The sequence below is a fragment of the Mustela lutreola genome, chromosome X (assembly GCF_030435805.1).
Source record: "Mustela lutreola isolate mMusLut2 chromosome X, mMusLut2.pri, whole genome shotgun sequence".
NCBI lineage: Eukaryota > Metazoa > Chordata > Mammalia > Carnivora > Mustelidae > Mustela > Mustela lutreola.
Genome location: NC_081308.1, coordinates 117,487,001 through 117,509,396, shown reverse-complemented (window position 1 = coordinate 117,509,396; position 22,396 = coordinate 117,487,001). Strand labels below are relative to the sequence as shown.

Sequence of the window (22,396 nt, the reverse complement as noted above, 5' to 3'; positions counted from 1 at the left end):
GCAACACTTAGCTTTGTCAAAGAGAAAAAGGGTCTATTGTACCTGGTAGGATCTCTATCTCATGTTTGATTTTGGAGCATCGCCATACTGTCTGTTTCTATTTCTATTTTATTTTCCTGAACAACCAGTAATCGTAAATAATGATACAGGTTTCGTGGGGGGGGGGGCATAAAAGAACCAAAGCAAGAACTGAGTAGGACCCTTTAACTCGCAGATGATGAAACAGCTCTAGCCAAGGTCATAGGTGTAGGGTGAAGTGGCAAAGTAGGAACTAGAGCTCCAGTCTTTTAACTCTGCATCCCAATCTCTTCCACTTTCCTTCTTCGGGGAGGTAAATATTGCCCAAAGATTTCATTTAGCAACTGTGCGTGCTGAGGCAGATTAGTTCATCTCTCTGGGCCAGAGTTCCTCATCTGTAGTAAGGCCATAATAATAATAATATCGACTTCCTAGGATTTTACAAGAATTAGAGACCAGGGACGCCTGCCTGGCTCAGTCAGTGAAGCATGCAATTCTCGATCTTGAGGTCATGAATGGAAGCCACACATTGGGGGTAGAGATGACTTCAGGAAATACAAGGAAAAAAAACAGAATTAGAGACCATGTGTGTAAGGGACAGAGAGGCATGTGACAGAGTCTGTATGTGTACATACGACGTACACATGCTTTTTTTTTTTTTTAACAAAAGCAGTAAAGCCATCCTCAGGAAATCAGGAATGGCAGAGGAATTCAAGGCTCCTGCAGAGGAATTCAAGGCTCCTTTCAAAGCTAACTTTTTTGCAATAATATAGCCTCTCGTCACTAGTGACACACAAACACAGTAAGCTGGTGGTATTTCTCTGGAGAGCAATCTGGTTTGAGAGCTCTTTCTGTGTCTCATTCCATTTTTGAGAACATATCGAGGAAACCACCCCAAAAGGGGTACAGGGGTGGGAGGGCGGTAAGCTATGTAAGATTGTTCCAAGTCCCACTATTTATAATGGTAAAAAACGGAAAACTTCCCAACAGTCACTGATTTGGTATGGAGATGAACTGTGTGTCTAACTCCAGGTCTCTTCCTTAGGAAAACAAGTGAGAGACAGAGGTTCCTTCCGTTGTTACCCCCTAACCACATCATTCACCCACTGCAATAAGACCTGCGGTGGAGAGCCGGGCTTGCTCAGAAGATGAGTCTCTGAGTACCACATCCTGTCTAGTTCATTGAACTCAACTGGAAACATGCAAAAGGTCAAGAAAAAACCCCCCAATTCAGGTGAGTGCTGTCTTCCTCTGCAGAGCCCCACGATTGGAGAACACTGTGTTTGCAGATCGCATAGGGTAACTCTAATCAGAGACCCATTTCACAGAAGTTGTTCTTAGGATAGAAACCACTAAGTCTCTCCAGAAAGTGTAGGGCTGGGTTAGGTGATGTGGCCTGGTAGAGTCCTATAGAGTCACCATAGCTAAATTAAATCCAAGTGATAATAATGGCTGACACTGATAAAATGCCTACCCATCTATACGATGTTTTGTCTACTCTTTACAAAGCACTTGGGGATTCTGGTCTCATTTAATCCTTGAAACAACACTGGAGTCAGCGTGGCAGGTAAGTCACCATGTCATAAATGAGAGCGTGAGAAGCAGGACAAGAGGAAGCACAAAGGCCTTGGAGTCAAACAGACCTGAATTCATGTCACAGCTCCGGTGGTTCCTAGCCATGTGACTCTTTTTAAGCTTGTATTTCTTCATTCATAAAATAGGGATGATAATAGTGTTCACTCCAAGGATGGCTGTGAGGATTAAATGAGATGCCGCATGGAGGCAAAGGGCCTTGACACTCAAAAATGTAACTTATTGTTATTGAATCAGTGACAATTTGTAAGTGACAGAAGTCAGAACAGGCACCCCAAGCCCAGAGGGCTGAAAGTTTTTAATTCAAGCCCACAAATATATAGAGCCACAGTTAGATTTTCTTATTGAAATGGCAGGCTTTTCTTCAAAACCCAGATCGCTGTTTTGTTTGTGATCGAAATTCACAAGTGAATCTCTGGCATTCCTTTGATTTGGTGAAGCCCTTGGGATGTCACACTCCATGTGAGGCTTTTCTTAGATTTTAATACAGAAATTATTCATCCTGTTCTGTATTAGCACGTTTACTTTTGGTCCAAGACACTGAACAGGAGGAGGAAGTCAGAAAAAGGCCAGGAAAGCATGATCACTGCCAAGAGTACAGGGGTGGGGAGAGTTGGGGGGAGGAGGGGTTGCTGGGAAAGGAAGTTTCAGGCAAGAATCCCCAAGTTCCTTTTCTATGCCTAGACAGAACAGTTAAACCACTTTTTTTTTTTTTTTTTTTTTTGCAATAATATAGCCTCTCGTCACTAGTGACACACAAACACAGTAAACTGGTGGTATTTCTCTGGAGAGCAATCTGGTTTGAGAGCTCTTTCTGTGTCTCATTCCATTTTTGAGAACATATTCCGAGGAAACCACCCCAAAAGGGGTACAGGGGTGGGAGGGCGGTAAGCTATGTAAGATTGTTCCAAGTCCCACTATTTATAATGGTAAAAAACGGAAAACAACCCAAATGTTCAATAATGGTAAAGTGTCTAAAAAAAAAAGTAGTCTACCGACCAGATGGAACATTCTTCAGACATCAAAATGGTAAGTATGCGGGCTGTGTTAAGTGAAAAAAAGATCACAATGTGGCATAGACACAAACATTACAACTATGTAAACCTAAAATATATGTGGATGTGAATATAAAGGAAGGAAAATGTGTAGTGGCTAGAATATGTTCATTCAGTTTTGTGCAGCTGCTATGAACACTGCTTTATATCCCGTTTAATCCTCGAGGCAACTAATCATTTTGTCAATTTCCACACACAAAAAGATAACAGAATTTTGAAAATGGGGCGTTAAAACATATGACTCTGCCATTTACTAGCCGGGTGACCTTGGACAAGTCTCCCTCTAAATTGTTTTCTTTGCAAAATAAAGAGGAAGCTGACTAAGGATTAAATCTCAAGCTCTTAAAATCCAGTGCCTTTGAGCTAGCAAATAAGTCATCATTTAAGTTTTTCTCTCTCTGGTGTTTCTGAGGAATCCTAGCTCAGAATGCTCACCTGAAAGTGTTCCTTAACTTGTTGTTTTGAAAAGTATGGCGCAAAATGCCACCGGAGAAAAATATAACTGACTTTCCTATTTTGAAACAATACACAATTCCAAATAGCATATTACTGTCATTCGTATTTCCATGACTTTTGTTGGAGACCAGACTGAAAGCGCTTCCTTTCTCCCACACCCAGAGAATTGGCAGAGGTTAGGGGAAGGGGAGTGGGAAATGTAGTCAGAAAGAATTTGGAACCATGCACAGACAGGGTAAGCAAAAAATGTCGAAATTTTGTGCTGATACCTCCTCAAGGCCGAAGGGAAATTTGAACCTGCTTTGGTGTCCCACAAGTGCAAGCTGTCCTTCTGGGATGCGTGGTGGGGTGGGGTGGTATTTTACCAGACCCTACCCCTTTCTAGAAAAGGCCTTCTCCTCCCCTTACAGCAGAGGAAAACAGAGAAGGAAGGTGGGTGAGGAACAGAGACATAAAGGGTAGTGACCCTTCTGGTTCATTATAAGATTTCAAGTGCGTGGATGATTCCTATGGTTGTTTCTCCCCAAACAAGCCTCTTTGTTAGATAGTTACACACAATTATTCTTTGTCTGAAAACCTGGCCACTGCTTGGCTCTGACTGCAAACCCCTTTTCCAGCATTTGAGCTCCAAAATGCTTTGTTCTCTTGGTCTCCTATCTTCATTATTCTATTGCCTTGTGAAACATCTCCCGCCTTCTGGCCACAAATGAAAACCCAGTAGTGGAAGGTGTGGGTGTGAATGGATTAGAGAGCATGGAATTATCTATTCCAATCTGTGCTGTGTGCTGTATTGTCATTATTAATGGTATTAATGGTATTCTATTGGTTTCGTAGCCTGTCAAGAGTAAGTGAGACAACATGAAAAAAGCATGTGATATTTGCCTCTAAGATATTAGCTGTTGTTATTACTATTTTACATTGAGCTCATACTGAGAACTGTACCTGATCCTCTCTATCAACAAAATGGGTTTTTTTTTTCTTAAGATTTATTTATTTGAGAGACTGAAGGAGAGAGAGAGAGAACACAAGTGGAGTGGCAAGGGTCAGAGGGAGAAGCAGGCTCCTCACTGAGCGGGGAGCCCAATGCAGGACTCAACCCCAGGATCCTGAGATCGTGACTTGAGTGGAAGTCAGACACTTCACTGACTGAGCAACTGTTATTACCCTCATTTTACAGATGCAAAAACCTAGACTTTTCATTGAATAGTCTAAGTGGCAGGGCTGGGACCCAAGCCACCACACGGTAATGGGTAAAGGTCATGTTTGGGTACTTTACAAGTTAGCCAATCTGTTACTCTCCTAGCCAGTCAGTTACTAAATTTTGAAAGCTTACATAATGACAGCATTTCTCCCAGAACCGATTTTCTTCAAATGTCATTTCCTCCTTCTATAAACAGACTGAACACATCCCTGACTCACATTTGAACAAATTCATTTCACATTTCGAATTTTCTTTCCCCTGCAGTCAGCCCTATGGCAATTCCACAGGCCCAGGGCCAAATTCCAGCTCATAGTGGAGGATGTGTGAATACCATAGGCTAGGAAAATAGCATGAGACCAACTGACAGTGGTCCCCAAAGTGCTATGCTACCCAGCTCTTCCCCAGCAGGCCGTGGATTAAGATATAAATGAAACATATGGAGATGGGAAAAAGCATATGTCTGGCCTGCTGTGGCCCATGTTCCTGTCAAGCTCACGCACTGGGTCATTTTTAATCATGAAAACACCACCAAGCAGGCTTCCCAAATATTTCTACAGAACTAAAATTGAAATCAGTGCTGTATTTCTCACACCTTCCTTCTGAAGTCAGACTTAGCTGCTGTATCCCAGGATTTGGCACACACCCTCCTCCCCCCAGAGAAAGAACTAGTTAGTTCCTCCTGGGTACGTTTTAGTCGAATTAATCATCCCCAGGCATAATAATATCAATAACAGCACAAACCCTCTACCGAACACCATGCAGAGTTCTGAGGGTAACACTTGTTGTAAGAGCGACTTTTCCGGGAAGCCTCTCAAGCTACGTTGGCCCTTGGCCAACTCCCCCATTCCCATGTCGTCCACTCCCAGATTCAAAGAGTGATTCGATTTTGCTGGGTTTTTTTGCCCTTGGCCTAGGCTGCCAGGCAGTGTTTTTAGGGGCCCTCTTTTGCTCTGGCTCCTGCTACTTCTGGAAAGCTCAAGAACTCTGGAATCAGATTATCCCGAATCTGAATCCTGCCTCTGTGAGGTGGGGAAGAGTCAGGAGGGGCCTGAGAGCCAAGGTATTTGCCCAGTTCTGCTGCTGCAAAAAAGAGTTCCCAGGAGGGAGCTGAGTCCGGAGCAGCAGACAGGGACCAACTCATTGGACCCCTCACAAAAATCATGGTGGTTCAACATCCTTTTAAGCTTGCCTTTGCCAGTGTAGCCATATCTCAATCTGTTTCCCTCCCGTGTCCCTTTTCCGTTTCATTGGGAGGATATGGGGCAAATTCCAGCTGGATTACGTAATGGTTCCAGCACTAGATCAGGAATTGTCACTTTTTTCCTCCCAAAAGATTATCTGGACAGCCTTTCACGGATGTGCAGGGAAAGGAGCTGGAGTCAAAGTGAAGGCCTGAAGTTTGTGACCTTGCTGGTCATCCCTAGCTCTCACCTTTTGTGGCTATCTTGACAGCAACATCTACAAACTACAGAAAAGCAAAGTCAAGGGTGTGTGTCTTTCATGAGGAACAGAGAACTGTGGTCTGTGTACCCATTGGCCTCAGGGATATCACCTGTACTTTCTCTTCTCTGCCCCATCCACCCTAAGAGTCTTCTCTGAAAACACTCCTCAGGGGCCTGGAGGGGCTGGCTGTTGAGCGAACCTGGCCCTGAAGGTTTGCTCTGTGTTGCTGAGTCCTTCACCCCAGCCACACACATGGATGAGAACCCAGTGGCGCAACTTGCCTGGGCTTTTGGCTGCCCAAGTGTGCATTCCGCTAGACCCACGTGGCCTGAGGAGTGTGCACACAAGGTTCCCTTGTACTCTCAGCCCCCTTTTTAAAATCTGAAAGTACACATTCTCTAAATAGATCTGCAAGCTGGCCCTCAAGGAACAATGGGCTTTATAGTGTAGACTTTCCACTACAACTGTATCAGCCCATTGACAATTGAATTTTGCAAAGGGAAATTTTTTTAAAGATTAAAAAAAAAATGTTGAAGTAATTTCTACACCCAATGTGGGGCTCAAGCCCATATCCCCAAGATCAAGAGTCACACGCTCGTAACTAGTAGAGCCAGCCCTCCCCCCCAACTCCAGCAGAGGGAAATTCTTAAGAGCCAGAATAAGGGGGGTGCCTGGGTGGCTCAGTGGGTTAAGCCTCTGCCTTTGGCTCAGGTCATGATCTCAGGGTCCTGGGATGGAGCCCCACATCCGGCTTTCTGCTTAGCAGGGAGCCTGCTTCCCTGCCTCTCTGCCTACTTGTGATCTATGTCAAATAAATAAATCTTAAAAAAAAATAGCCAGAATAAGGATGGATTTTTTTTTTCAGAGAGGGAGAGAGGAGAGGTAGAGGGAGAGAGAGAATCTTGAAAAGACTCCTTACCCAGTCAGGAGGACAACATGGGGCTGGATCTCGCAACCCTGAGATCATGACCTGAGCTGAAATCAAGGTTTGGACACTTAACTGACTGAACCATCCAGGCCCCCCAAGGATGGAATTTTTAAATCACTGACAATGGTTTTATTCTTTCTTAAGTAAACCCTACCCCCAAAGTGAGGCTCGAACTCCCAGCTCTGAGATTAAGAACTCGCAGCTCTACAGATTGGGCCAGCTAGGAGCCCCACGTCTCAAAATCTTAAAGACCTAAGAGCTTTTAGAATAGTATGTAGTCCCAGATAAAACTTGATGATTAACGAAGAGCGATATATAAATATGCATGAGATTCCTTCCATGGCTTTTGCATTTCACTTTCTGTGTGTGATCTGGATGTTTCTCCCCTCGGTCATTCAACTAGCTCCTTTTAAAATGTAGGTGCATATGTGCGTACAGTGTGCTGTGGGATGGAGAGAAAGCGAGGGAAAACCGAGTATGTTGTGTGTTGTATCAGAGACCAGCGTAGGAGACTGTGGTACAAACCTCCCTCAGGCTTCCCGGCCACGCCTCCTCCCTCTGTGAGGTGCTCCTCCCTCCACTGTGATGCCCTTCCCTGTGTGATGCTTCGCGCCGTTGCCATGACAATACCTTGGCTTTCAATGTACTCTAGGGCAAAGCATCTGCCTGCCCTTAGTGAAAAAAACAAAAAGAAAGAAAAAAAAGGTTAAGGATCAGGAAATCAGGAACTAGGAGACACTAGGTCTGTATTAGAATTTTTCAGATTTATTATCATCAAAGAGAAATAACATTAGGTACTCAGGTGTACTTGACATCACACTAGACATCATTTAGTATATTTTCTTAGAGTTATATGTTATACAACTAATAACACTTAAAGAATCAGAAACTCTGGGAATGAGGCCCGACAATGTGGGTTCTAATAAACTATCTCGACTCCTCTTTTCTTCCCATTTTCTCCCATCTGGATTTCACCAATATTTAGCTCTATTAGAAATTCCTAAGTGTCTGTAAAGGGCACTCCTTGATATTTTAGGCTTTTTGGCATCCTCTGAAGCTTCCTTTATGTTACAAGGCCTGTATTTAGAATGAGAAGACCCAGCCCATGTTTGCTCTACCTTATTTGAAGTTAAGGGGGAAAAATGAGGACATTTACTTGCCCTTTAATAATTTTACCCCCCCCCACCCCAGTGGCCATCCAGAATATTTTCATTTCTTCCTCCAGTACATAGAAGCTTTTAGTATTTGCTCTCATTCATTCAGCCAACATTCATTGCAAGATAGACTACAAGAGATGTGTCTTTCCCTTTACACATGCATTTTTTTAACGTGTATTTTGAATCCAGTCCTGAATACTCAGCATTTATTGATTTTGCTGAGTCTTTCTAGAAGAAAGCTGTTTAAGAGGAGACCTACGGGTCTCCACTGTAAGACTTATATTAAACACCTATTTACAATGGTTTCTTACTCAAGAGTTTGAATCAAAAAAAATTTTTTTTAAAGATTTTATTTATTTATTTGACAGACAGAGATCACAAGTAGGCAGAGAGGCAGGCAGAGAGAGAGAGAGAGAGAGAGAGAGAGAGAGAAGCAGGCTTCCTGCGGAGCAGAGAGCCCGATGCGGGGCTCGATCCCAGGACCCTGAGATCATGACCCGAGCCAAAGGCAGCAGCCCAAACTACTGAGCCACCCAGGCGCCCCTGAATCAAAAATTTTTAACAGTTTATTTATTTATTTTGGAGAGAGAGCCTGTGGCAAGGAGGGGCAGAGGGGGAGGGAGAGAGAAACCTAAGCAGGCTCTGTGTGTTGGGCCTGGAGGCTGACACCCGACCCGGGCAGTGCTTGATCTCAGGACCCCGAGATCACGACGGGAGCTGAAACCAAGATTCAGACACTTAACCGGCTCCGCTGCCCAGGCGTCCAGAGTCAATTCTATTAAAGGCTTAAGAAACAGCTATCGACACTTGAGTTGGGAGGTGTAGTAAGACTACTAACTATAGAAAGTGTAGCTTTGAAAAGGCTCAGGTGCCTGAGTGGGAGGACTGGATCAATGAAAAACAGGAGGTATGGGTTAGGAGTAAAGAGTGGACTGGAGATCAGCACCTAGTAAACTGGGAGACACAGCGGAAGGCTTAGTAGACATACGTGGGCTTGGGTCCTGGCTCTGCCCCTTGCTGGCTGTGCTAACCATGGATGGGCAGGTTAGTCAACCTCCCCATGCCTATTTCTTCATCTGTAAAATGAGGATGAGAATAGAAGCTGTCTCATAAAAGTACTGTAAGGGTTAAATGAAGGGATCCGTGCAAAGCCTTTAGGACTGTGCCTGCCATTGGGTAGGCAATGGATAAATGACAGCTCTTACTATCTCCCCTAAGTGTCCAAGACTCATCACCCAATGCTCCGAGCAGAGGGCCACCACTGCCACCACACCCTTTCCCCTCGGAGGTTTATCTGAATTTCCAGTTTGGAGGGAAATACCTCTTCTTCCTCTCCTCAGAAGCTTACTGCCTTCACCCTGGTGAGCTTAGGCCATGATGATCAACCCCCCAGACCACCCCAGGAGGGCCCAGGGACTCCCTAAAAAGGAGAGGGCACACAGAGCAAGGCCACCCCAGTTCTCCAGGCAAAGAGAAAGGAGGAGAGATGGAGTGAGGAGGGGTGGCTGTGAAGGGTTGTGGCATGGGTGGGTGGAAGGTGCTCCTGGGGTGGGAATTCCAGAGCTGAGAAAGCTTTGAGAAATGACCAGAGCCTGAGGTAAGCCTGTAGCTTAGGAGGGAAGAAAAGTGCAGATTTGGGGAAAGAAAGGAAAATGTGAATAGATTTGGCAAGAGATGAGTCCAGAATGAAACCCCCCCTTTCCCCCCCAACCCTGGCATCACAGCCAAGCTGCAACAGATGGGAAGTAAGAGTCAGAAATGAGAGGCCAAGTGCCTCCACTGTGGGCCTGCCGGGCGAATCTGACAGGCAGTTCAGGGATGGAGAGGAGAGCCATCTCATGGCTATGAAGTTTAAAACTCCCAGTACAGTGCCGCGGTGGTGGGAGTTGCAGTGGAAATTTGTTAGACTCGGGCAGTCTGCCGAGTGTTTATTACATGTGAATTCCATTTTTTAAAAACTTCATGGTTGATAGAAAAAAAAATGCGACGAATTCTAGACCTGTTGTGCCTGTGGTTTCTGAATGTTCTTCCTGCTGGTGTCAGGTTTAAGGGGAAAAAATAACCAAGGGGGAAAAAAGTGAGCAGGATTCCAGTTCTTTTTTTTGCTCACTGGGGAACTTACACGCTTTCCAAACACAGGAGGAGAGGAGCCGCCTGGGTTCCTTCCCAGCTGAGTCTGGGTTAGCCCCAGAAGAATTAGACTCACTCTACCCAAACGGATGCCCTTTAGTTCTAATATTTTTCCGAGAAATATACAGTCTTGTGGGGGCTCCTTAGGGAGCTGCTCTAGTTCCAAGAAAACCCCTAAGGCTGGACCCTGACATCGAATAATCAGCATAGAATCAATGGAGGGCAGGGCTCCTTTCCTGTCTCCCCCCGCCACGTGCCAGGCACAGAGCAGATGACAGTTTGAGTGATTCCGCCTTTGAAATGAACAAATGAATTATCTAATTATCTAATACATGGTTCCTATTTAAATTTTCCCCATTGCTACAATAATCAATGCTCTTTAAAGCTATTTTTTAAAAATCTAGTTTTTTTTTTAAAAAATTTTATTTATTTGAAAGAGAGAGAGAGAGAGAGAGAGCAAAAGCAGGGGGAGTGGCAAGCAGAAGGAGAGAGAGAAGCAGGCTCCTGACAGAGCAGGGAGCCTGACTTGGGGCTGGATCCCAGAACCCTGGAATCATGACCTGAGCTGAGGGTAGATGCTTAACCAACTGAGCCTCCCAGGTGCCCTTTAATATTGGTCGCTTTAGTCTCCTGTGATCCAAAACACTCTCCAATGTTTGTTTTTAATCTTTGATGATAACATTTTGAAGCATCCAGGCCAGTTGTTTCATAGAATACGTCACAGTCTGGATTTGTCTGAAATTTCCTCATTATTAGATAGGCCCAGCATCTCACAATGGATTCAACATCTTGAGCATTTGCAAGAAACCATAAAGGTGGGGTGCCTGGGTAGCTCAATCAGTTAAGCGTCTACTTTTGGCTCAGATCATGATCCCAGGGTCCTGGGATCGAGCTCTGAGTCAGTCGGGGTCAGGCTCCCTGTTCTGCTGGGAGCCTGCTTCTCCCTCTCACTTTGTTGCTCCCCCTGCTTGTGTGTTCACCCTCCCTCTCCCTCAAGTAAATAAATAAAATCTTAAAAAAAAATAGAAAGAAACCATAAAGGTGATGTTGCATTTTTCTAGATTGTCCATTTGTGGAGTTCCAGATAAATCATCAAAGCTGAATTTATGTGTCTCTGCTTTGCTGGTGTCTTAATCACATGTGTGTCATATTAACAATCATGGCTACCATCATGTGCATCATGGAAAACTTTGCTCTCTGGGTACATACAGGAGCAGGATTTCGGATACTTTATAATGCTAAACTTCCTCCCCCCCACTCCCACTCTACCCCTGACTCGCATAGCAGCCCCGACTCTCCTACCTCCACCCCCAGTATTTTTTTTCCTCCATCCCCAGTATTAATCTACAGCCTCACCAACACTTATTGTTCACTCTTTAAATTTGCTAAATCTGTAGGTATAACATGATATCTTCTAGGTTTTGTTTGTATTCTCTCGGACTGCTGAAGAGTGTGAGCATCTTTTCTCATGTTTGTTGATCATTTGGGATTTTTCTCTTGTGGGAGGCCTGTTTATGCCTTTTGCTCACTTCTTGGAGGTTTTTTTCCTTATGTATTTTTAGATCTTTGTGGATTCTGGATGCTAATCATTTATGAACTATGTATGAATCTCCAGCTTTTATGAAACAGTATTGCTTAAGGCTAAGCACATGGAGGAGGCTACTGGTCAGACATTTTGGGTTCAAATTCCAGTTCTGATAGTAACTGTGTGACTGTGAATAGTTTAACTTCTCTCTGCTTTAGTTTCCTTATCTACGAGATGGGAGTGATAATGGTGCCTGGGCCTGGCACATAGTAAGAGTCAATAAATGTTTGCTATTAGCTCCTTCCCCTTTACAGCTCCCTGAAATCTTGAGATATAGAGGGCTCATCAAAGTGCGTGTCCCACAAGCCCTCTCCTTCACTTAAAGATCCACAAACACCGTAGAGACAATTCATGCAACTTTGAGACCTGATAGTGTCATGATTTATTTTGCAAAGATTTAAAGAAAGGCTCTACTCTTGATTGGGCCCCTAGTGCCTTCCAGGAACATCTCTAACCTGCCTCTGGGCCTCTTGCCCCTCACTTAGGCCTTTCTGTAGTGTTTCAAAGACTAGCAAACTCCTGATACAAGCGAACCCAGGAGGCGCTCGGTATAATGCTCCCTAAAAGAACGAAGGAACAAATGAAGAAAGGAAGGAACGTTACTGCGTTGCTATGTAGACGGGATGAAAGGGAAAAAGGAATGTTGGACGGCCAAGCCGGCTGACGATTGGCTGGCCCCCCGCACACCGATGCGAGGAGAACTTGGAACGCAGGAGAGGGTTCTTTAGACCAGAGGTCCCCGCCCAGCGGCTCAGGACGTGGTGTGTAGTGAGCAGCGCTGCAGGGCTTGCGGGTCTCAGGCGGGCGCGGCGGCTCTGCGGGCCCCGCCCCACCCCGCCCCCCGGCGCCGCGGCCGAAGCCGGCCAGACGGCGGCGCCGGAGCCTGCGCACTGGACCCCCAGCGCCGCCAGCGGTTTCAGACGCGGCGGCTCGGAAGATGGCGGAGCGCGCCGGCGGCGGCACCTCCCTGAGGGGGATGCGCGAACGCATGGGTGAGCGGCCTGGCGTCTCCCGGGGGAACTCGGAACCGCGCGGGAGGCGGGCGTCTCGTGGCCCCGGGGGCCGTTGAAGCGGCGCGGAGGGCGTCAGAAAACTTTACTCCGGAGTGGCCTCGCGCCATCCGGTCCTCCCCTCACCCGCCCCGGAGTTTCCCTGGACGGGACAGAGAACCGTTGTGAGACGGGGGTGGGGAGGAGGAACGGCCGGCCGTCCGGCATCACCGACGGCCGAAGTCCCGCGGCCAGCGTTCCAACGGTCGCCGCCACCGGCCGAACCCCGCGGGCGGGGCGTGAGGGAACTAACGGACGCTGTGGGCGCGGGGGGGGGGGGTGGAGGGGCCTGTGACCCCGGACCCGGAGGACGGTCCTGAGCTGCGCCTGCCGTTGGGGGGCGGCGGGCGCCCGCGCGGCCATCGAACGGACGCGCCACAGCCCGGGATGTGCGGGCGCCCGCCAAGACCCCGCGCGCCAGGGCAGCCTTTCCAGGCGCCGGGAGCCGGGCGTTTTCTCTCTGCGCGGGGCGCTCGCATCCTCTCCCACGGTCGCAGTCCTTGCCTCTCCCAAGGACTTAATCTACTGCACCCTCCCGGCCAACGTCCGGTGAGGAGGGAGCCTTGGGGGCTGTTCCTTTGAAAGTTGGGAGAAACTTGCCTCTCCGCTCCTCCTGATTTGCCTGCTGTAGCACATGACTTCGTCAAGATGTCACCTTCCGTGGGACATCTTGCAGACCCTAGGCGGCAATGAACGGGAAGCAGCACTTCAGTGTGCTTTCTTCTGAACTGCCCCCAAAGCGTTAATTTTCTAAAGTTTGGCAGCGCATTGCTTAGCCCAGGAGGCTGCTCCGCTCGCGGAGCGAAATGGTATTTCTCGCTTGTGGGAGGTTACTTGGTTTTCTCAGGCCAGTTGCTATTACTATGAGCTTGAGAATAAAACGATCTTAATTGATTTTATCGAAAGCCTTGGGGATTTTTCATTTGCACTTGAAAAATTGGCTGCGATTGAGAGGCTTTGTGTTACTTCAGAATACTTTGAATCCACTCCCCAAACAACGTATTAGAAGCAAATACACTTTCATCTTTACCTAGAGAGAGAGTGCATTAAATTCGGATTGTTTCATTACTTGTCGACACCTAAGGCTCTCTGCCATTTGTTTATTTCAGTGATTTAAAGTAACCAGCATTCTGGATAACCCCCTTCCCCAGCATTTTTGGATATTGAATGTTGTGAAGTATTTTAAAATCTTTTATTAAACAGTTGCTTGGATTCACAGTATTTCAAGCCAAAAACTTAGTCATGCAAAAAGGGCTTAACCCAGAACCCTAATTGACCTCCTTGTTGCCCATTTCCTATTAGGAATTGAAAACATCACATGTTATATGTTAGAATTTTCACAGACTTCGGGCTTCAACAAGATTTGCCCTCATGGTCTCAGCGTTTTCCTGAAGGGGACAAGGAGTCATTGAAATGTTTTGCCACTTAGTGGCAAATGAGATGCCACTGTGACAGTTGCTTCTTTTTATTCTGTTATCCAAGTAACCATGAGTAGCCCTGAATCTGTTAATCTGGTTAATTTCATTTACTGCTGGGAGCCTGGCTCCAAGAGTTAAAATGTTGTCCCTGAACAAGTGACTTCTAAGGGGGCATGAATTATGTACATTCATTTTATTATGTTTTCTGTGCATAGTACTGCGCTAAGATTGTAACATACTGAAGAAATACACTTTTAAAAAATTCTTATTTACCTGAAAGAGATAGGGGTCAGGAGCATGGGGGGTGGTGGGGAGTGGGCAGGGGCAGGGCAGAGAGAGGGGGAGAAACAGACTCCCCTGAGAGCATGACCTGAGTAGAAGGCAGATTTTAACCCAATGAACCATCCAGGCATCCCTAAATACACTTAACAGAAAATGTTTTATACTTTTACACATAATTGTAAGATAATTTATATGAATTTTTCAATCTGATGAGCATAAGAAACTTTGCCACTGATCTGTCACCTTGTTTTTCTAAATTCACAAGTAATTTCTTTAGACAAATGCAGAAAAAGCTACTAAGGTTGAGTGAGAGGATTATAGAATTTTAGAGCTGGAGAAACCTTAAGATTCTCAAGTCTAATACCCAGAGTCCCAGCTATAAAATCCTGGGCAGCTTCTACAACTTGGATGTATAGTCTAACAGCTTAATATTTTTCCAAGTAGCCATTCCACTGTAGGCAGCTCTGACTGGTAGGAAACTGTAATTTACTTTAAGACATGATATCTTTGAGGAATATTTTGTTGTGTCTTGTTTATTTTTTAGTAATCTCTACCCACTTTGGGGCTCAAACACAAGACCCAGAGTTACTACCTGCGTGATCTGGGACAATAATGTTTAGCTTCAGTTTTTCCTACCTGTAAAAAATATGGAAAATAATAATATCCATTTTATAGGGTTGCTAGAATTTAATGAAGTTATACAAATGTAAAGAATTTCGTAAATGGTGAGGTTGATATACGGTATTTGTTATAGCAATTTTTAGGAAAGTACCATAAATACAGATTCAGGTTCTTCAGTTCTGGTAATAAACTCTACCCTATTCATTAACCTCCAGGCAAAAGGTGACTCTTTAAGATTTTATTTGAGAGAGAGAACATGACTGGGACTGGGGTGGACAGAGACAGAGGTCGAGAGGGAGATAACAAATATGGTAAAATTATACATTTCAAGAGATTGTCCTTATGGTCAAGTAATTTGTGCTAAAATATGAACTTTCTTTGGGATTTCTAATCAGGAAAATGGAATGTGCAAAACTAACTTTTTTTTCTGTGCTCACATAGAGATGTTATAAGCGGGAGAGAGTATATAAGAGGGTTTAATTAATTTATAGACTATATGTAAGAATTGTTCTAATACACTAGTATGCAAATTCAGAGGATAATCTGTGGTCCACAGAATTGCTGGTAGTTGAACTATGAAGGAAGCTGAGAAGAGTCTAATCTTCAAATTTAGCTAAATCATGGATTATCTGAGCTGTTAGGTCTCTGTGGTTAAAAAAAAATCCTTTTTCCTTTTTGAAATAGTGGTCCCTATGGCAGCAATTATGAGCTCACTTTCAAGGTTACTCTGTAAAATGACTCCCAGATGTCTTTTCCTCCCAGACAAGAAACATCTCAGAGTCCTTTCATTCTTTAAGTACAATGACAGATACTCTGTTCCTTTAATTATTTTAACCGTCATCTTCAACTGTTAAATTTTTTCCTGATATATAGAAAACAAAAGTGTATGCAATATCACAGGGACATATTTCCTGTGCATTCACAGAGGTAGAAGGAGAGTTTTCAGTGTTAATCTCCAGATTCTTCCTGAAGATGCCCAGCATTGTGGGACATTTTAGATGCAGCCATAAATGGAATTCAAGGGCTCTGGAATCCCCTATAATAATTGCTGTGTGTGTCATCCTGGCATTTGTTTTTCTTACTCTCCCCCAAATTGTGCTCCCCTAATCTTGTATTTCACCCTTATTGAAGTTTATTTACCACTTTTGGGCACATTTTACAAGGCATGTGTAAATTTATCTTTGTTTGCCAGACATTTTTCTACCTGGAATAATACTATCTCAATGGAAATTCCTTGAGTGCTTCTCCACCTTCACTGCATTAGAATAGAGCTTTTAGCAACTGGAAGTGCCTGGGCCTCCACCCAGACAGAGACTGGGGGTGGGGAAAGGCAGGCATTGCTGGTATCTTTAAAGCAACGTGGGTAAAGAAAACCCCACATCTACGTAATTTATAAATGTACTTTTTAATATTGGGTCCAGTCTCTGAGGATCTCACTGTTGACACTTCTGCTTCCAAATTCAGACCTGTAAACACCACGTCTTTTCAAAATTCTCAATTTATGATGAAACAGTTTTTCCGTTTCTGTGCCAGCTCAGTTTTTCCAGTACTTGGTGTGATATCTTGTCTGAGGCATTTTTGAAAGTTATTAATCATTAGCTCCTACTTATCCACAAGCTGGTGCTGCCACTCCCACTAACAAGCTCTAAGTCCTCAGATAAACTGGCACACCCACAGTAAACAGCCTTAATTCTTTTGTAAAGTGTTGTTGAACATAGGTACTCAATATGTCTTTGTTGTTGACCTGGATTAATCTGTCCTGATTTTGTCTTCTAGATAAGAGATGCTGTCCTGTATCATCAAGGACGATTGCCCAGGCTTTGCCTCCCCCTGTATTAGCTGTTTGCATTCATAATATCTAATCCCTTCCTTTTCTCTCCCTGTATTATAGTTGCGGCTGCTCACGCCATTGCCGAAGAAAGACGGAATCAAAGTAGTTTCAGCACTCATCCATCTCAATCTGCAAATATAAGATCTGCTTTCAAACCAGGTATAATTTCTAGAATGCTTTTTTATAGATGTCAGAGTGTCAAGTCAATAAAACCAGATCTATTAATGCCTTACTATATATTTTTTTGTTTTTAGTAATAGATGGATCCGTGCTTAAAAATGATGTGAAGCAGAGGTTGGCAAAGGAGCGAAGAGAGGAGACCAAAAGACAACAAGAAGGTATATTTTAGACTTAAAATCGGAATGAATAAATTTTCTGTTGAGGTTACATATTTTCAAAGTGATTTTATCTACTTTTCCTGATCTGTTTATACATAGATTACATTTTTTCTGGGATGTATTATGTTGGATTGAATATTTATACTAAGGCAGATAAAGAAGGCCTTAAAAATAGTTGATTGTTTAATTTTTGAAGTAGTTTCTGTTAGCTCTAATTTTCTGAAAACTAAGGTGTGAAAATTTCAGCATTTGTAGGAACAAGCAGAATGGGGTTTCAATAAAAATGACTCTAAAAAGGAAAATGAAGTTGTTAATAATCCTAATTTAGGCTTCATAAGTGTAAATTTGGACCTAAAAGAATAATCTTTTTACACCTCAAGAGAATGCCTTTCTCAAGGAGGCATTTTTCTCTGGCCTTTGAAATCCCTTGACAAAATTTGTGCTCAGCTTCATTCAAATGGATATCATTTTTCTTTGTTTTGGTGAGGAGTTATTTCTTCCTGGAGCTCTTGGGGAGTGCATTTTAGAACTGCATAGATGCTGTCCAGGCTTTAGTGAGGGAAAATTTGAAATAGGAAAACATCATGCTGTTCCATAGTGTGGTGTCTTACTTAACTCCATGAATGTAAAACGGGCATGATTAAATATGGTCTGGGTAGCTGAGGCCTTTGAGAGAAGTTTCCTAGTAGAAGAAAAAAAACCTCTTCTGGCCATGTGTTTTCTTTTTAGTTCTTATTTTAATGTATATAGCATGTTAATCTGTGGGGTTTAATTTTGCCTCAAATCAGCAGAAATATCACATGAAAGAAAATACTTGTTTTTAATTCAGAATTTTAGCTTGGACAGGATATGAGGGTCATCTATGCCATCTCTGTTCTCTAGAATTAAATGAACACTCAGTGCAAATGATTCTTGTTCACTTATATAATCGTTTGTTATTGGCATGGGTCATGTTATTTTTAAGAAAGAGGAGGAGATATATTAACTTTCTCCTTCTTTGTGAGTACTGTAGAAAACTTAAATATTTTCTTGGCTCATATGCCTCGAAAATGTATTTGGAATATTTCAGCTACTAAGGAAACACAACTGCTTGAAAAAGAAAGAAAATCACGGATCCAATATGAAAAACAGATGGAGGAGAAACAACGGAAGCTGAAAGAACAAAAAGAGAAGGATGAGCAGCGGAGAATATCTGCAGAAGAAAAAAGGAAACAAAAACTACAGGAAGAAAGGGTACAGTACATGTTTCCTAGCCTGTTCCATCAGATGCCACGTGGTGTCACCTGGCACTGGAATACTTTTTTCTTAGCCTTTCACTGCCTTTCCTGCCCCCTCTCCTGCCAAGGGATCCAGTCCCAGTTCTCTCTCCCCTTCAGCGGTAGAGCCTCTTGTTCCTGTGCTCTCAGATCCCTGAGTTTCGACCTGCTATCTGAGGTAAAGCGGAGCCTCGAAGGCCTGGGAAGAGAGCCCTTCCATGCTCTGGGTTGCGGCTCACTTGGGTCTCTGCGCTCTATGCCAGTGGTCTCATGCTCAGAGACCCCTCACTCAGTAGGCCGCGGTCTCACTTCTCACAGCTGCTCCTCTGACTTGAGCGCAGGCCAGTCAGAAGACAGCGCTTGCTCTCCTATCTGGCTTCCACTGCCTTTCTGCCCTGTGCACTCTTCCTCTCAGCTGTGCTGGGGCCCTGCCTCTCTCTCTACCTCCCTGGACTCTTTTGTTGTCTGGCACTCTAGGCTCATGTCGGGCTCCCTGCTTCTCCTCCTCCCTCTGTCTGCTGCTCCCCTTGCATGTGCACGTTCTTTCTCTCAGATTAATTAATTAATTAATTTCCTCATGATACAAGCAGAGGTAAGCACAGTCTGTTTTTCAGTTCATATCCATAAGATTAAAGTCTGTTACTCAGGAGAAGCATTGACATTGATTGATACCAGAAATAGGGTCTTCGGTTGTTTTTTTGGTCTTCATTTTTAACTATTACCTAACCTCATACCCCCCCCAATTTTGCTTGATACAAAAATTTGGTAATGGGTTAGTGTTCTAACCCACAGATCTAAATTACACTATCCAGTATGTTGAATAGGTAAAAATTTGTTGGTATTTATTTTAAATAGGAGAGATTCAAGGCTGTTCTCTGTCGGACATTGGAACGGAGCAACCGTGTTGATCATCGTCAAAAAAGATGGTCATGGGAAGGTTCGACAGCTGTGAACCCAGAAACCAAAACTGGTAATTAATAAACTGTTAAACTTTTAAGTTATTCATGCTCATATTTAGATATTGGCTGTTGCTGCAAGGTTGCATTTACAGTGGGGATTTGAGCTTTGTGTTTTAAGTGAAAATGCTGCCATGTACTCTTTGGTGTGCCCAGTAAAACATTTGTATCATGTAAGATTACAAAAGAAATTTTTTTAAAGATTTTGTTTATTAGACAGAGATCACAAGTAGGCAGAGGGAGAGGAAGAAGCAGGGAGCCTGATGCGGGGCTTGATCCCAGGACCCTGGGATCATGACCTGAGCCGAAGGCAGAGGCTTTAACCCACTGAGCTACCCAGGCGCCCCTGCAAAAGAAATTTTAATATTTTATCCAGTATATACAAAATCTTACCATTTACATTTGTAATCTCTATAAAAATGATTGAATTTTATATAGCTTTATCCAATGCATATTTTATCCAGTGCCTATTTTAAAAATAGTCTCATTTACTATTGCAGCTACTATAAATTTTCCTACAAATGGACAGAGCTCTACAGTTCCATAAAACTTAAATTTATATCATGCATAAAGAATGACAGTTAACATTGTGCACCTAACTAGTGCACATACTCTATAGAACTACATCATGAACTTACTTTGTTGCAGCTAGTGATGTTTTAAGTATGAGTACAGTAAATATATCTTTCCTCAGCCAGTAAACGTTCTGTATCGACTGAGAAACTTGAACAAGAGACATCTGGTTTACAGAAACAAATGTCTGTGTCATCTGCAGGTCTTCAGAGTTCTGTTGCCAAGAGTAAGTAGTTATTTCATGTATTCTCCTGAATTTTAAACCAATGAAATAAATTCTTTTAAATGTCTTTTCACAGTACCACTTATCCTTTAGATTGTGGAACATTTAGATTTATTTCAGAAGAGAATCACCTGGTTTTGTTGTTGGTGGAGGTGGTCATTACTGTTTTGTATTTTCATCAGTGAAACGGATTCAAATTCTACCTACCAGTAAATGAGATCCTTTTTCCTAGAGAGTAACTAGACTGGTCATTTAATTTCTGTTAAGTTTCTTGAATATCACCTCATTTAAGGAAAATGTTAGCATATATGCAGCAGTAGACAGGTTGATGTGCTTCACATAATGTCGTACTTGTTACTCATGACAACCTTGTAAAGGTGAAAGGCAAGTGTAATTACCTTCCTGGCTTTATAGTTAAGACCCCAAGAAATTCAGTGCTCTTCACTCTGTCATGCTTGTTTTTGGCTTATATTTTGGTCATTTGATAGATAGATCGTGATGTTGAAATTGTACATTTCAGTAATCCCGTGTTTTCCTCCAAAGCAAATAACATGGTACCCATGTTTAATGAGCAAAGCATTGCTAACCTCCTCTTTACAACTCTTTGTAGTGCTAATGTGATGTTCTTTAAACAAAAAAGAAATTATCTACCATGACTACCTCAATACCTTTGTTTTTGTTTTTAAAGATTTTACTTATTTGACAGAGATCACAAGTAGGCAGAGAAGCAGGCAGAGAGGTGGGGGGGGAGCAGACTCCCTGCTTAGCAGAGAGCCCGATGGGGCTCGATCCTAGGACCCTATGACTATGACCTGAGCTGAAGGCAGAGGCTTGAACCCACTGAGCCACCCAGGCGCCTCAACCTCAATACCTTTTGCTTCTAGTGTTTGCCCTTTTAATTAGTGTTCCTTTTTTAAAAAAATCCTTCACCTGGGGCGCCTGGGTGGCTTAGTCTTTAAGTGTCTGCCTTCCTCTCAGGGTCGTGATCCCAAAGTCCTGGGATCGAACCCTATGTCAGGGCTCCCTGCTCAGTGGGGAGCCTGCTTCTCCCTCTCTAGCTCTCTTGTGCTTTTGTTCCCTCTTTCACTATTTCTCTCTGTAATAAATAAATAAAATCTTAAAAAAAAATCCTTCACCTGACTGTCAGTGACCATTTCTGGCTTGTTGTGCATTTTGTTTCCCACTGATAATTGAAATGGATTAGGCAAACCATACCCATCAATCAATTTAAAAAAGTCCTTTCTGGAGGCAAAAACAGAAGTGACTTGGCACGAAGAAGACAGAGCAAACATATTCCACATCATTCCCACTTCAGTGCCATATGAATTGAAGAAAAAAAGGCATAATTATGGTTTCAATTTAAAAATCTTTTTAAAAACGTTTTATTTATTTGAGAGCAAGTGAGAGAGTGATAGAGCACAAGTGGTGAGTGGGGCAAAGGGAGAGGGAGACACAGATTCCCTGCTGTGGTCTAACAAAAGTTGATCCACTTACCACCCTAATCCTTGATAGGCTTTCCCAAAGCACTTAAGGTGTAGCCTGGGATCATTTGTAGATTAATGTGGGAAGGTTTTCTCTAGCACCTTCCTTGTCATATAATGAAATTAATTTATTATTCACCATTTCAATCCTTTAGAAAAACTAGAATTCATTGCAGTGTTGTATTTATATACTTTCATGTATACACAAAAACATTCATTTTGATATATTTTACTTGTTTAACTAGCATTCACTCTGTTTCAGAAACTATCTAATTGCTTTGAGGAGTTAGCACATATTTCTTCCACAGACATGTATGACATTTTTAGTATAACGAGCAAATACTAGTATGCTTTCATTCATAGGCCTCATGCTATTAAAAGAGATTTGTAAAGAGGAGGAATAGGCGATGCCTTTTAGGATAATAATTAGTTAAATTGCACTGAAAGAGCAATTCCAAGTAATTTTAAAAAAGATTTTATTTATTTGACAGAGAAACAGCAAGAGAGGGAGCATAGCAGGGGGAGTGGGAGAGGGAGAGAAGCAGACTTCCTGCTGAGCAAGGAGCCTGATACAGGGCTCTATCCCAGGACCCTGCAATCGTGATCTGAGCTGAAGGCAGATGCTTAATGACTGAGCCACCCAGGCGCCCCTAAATGATTTTTTTTGACAGAGATCACAAGTAGGCAGAGAGAAAGAGGGGAAAGCAGGCTCGCCGCCAAGCAGAGAGCCCCATGCGGGGCTTGATCCCAGGACCCTGAGATCATGACCTGAGCCGAAGATAGGCCTTAACCTACTGAGCCA

At 43.4% G+C, this 22,396-nt stretch overlaps 1 protein-coding gene across 8 annotated transcripts in view; it reads left to right on the top strand.

Annotated features, from left to right (window-relative positions):
* Positions 1-22,396, top strand: part of MAP7D3 (MAP7 domain containing 3) — a 55,696-nt gene that overhangs the window by 13,996 nt on the left and 19,304 nt on the right. For 7 of the 8 annotated variants that reach the window (XM_059158672.1, XM_059158675.1, XM_059158670.1 and 4 more), the window contains exons 1-6: positions 12,341-12,558; positions 16,828-16,926; positions 17,022-17,105; positions 18,175-18,338; positions 19,217-19,331; positions 20,012-20,116. In XM_059158672.1, coding sequence (XP_059014655.1) covers positions 12,504-12,558; positions 16,828-16,926; positions 17,022-17,105; positions 18,175-18,338; positions 19,217-19,331; positions 20,012-20,116 — 622 coding nt within the window. In that variant the 5' untranslated portion in view covers positions 12,341-12,503. Of the gene's footprint in view, positions 1-1,063; positions 1,253-12,340; positions 12,559-16,827; positions 16,927-17,021; positions 17,106-18,174; positions 18,339-19,216; positions 19,332-20,011; positions 20,117-22,396 lie in introns of those variants that run through there. The other variant, XM_059158671.1, reaches the window with a different exon arrangement.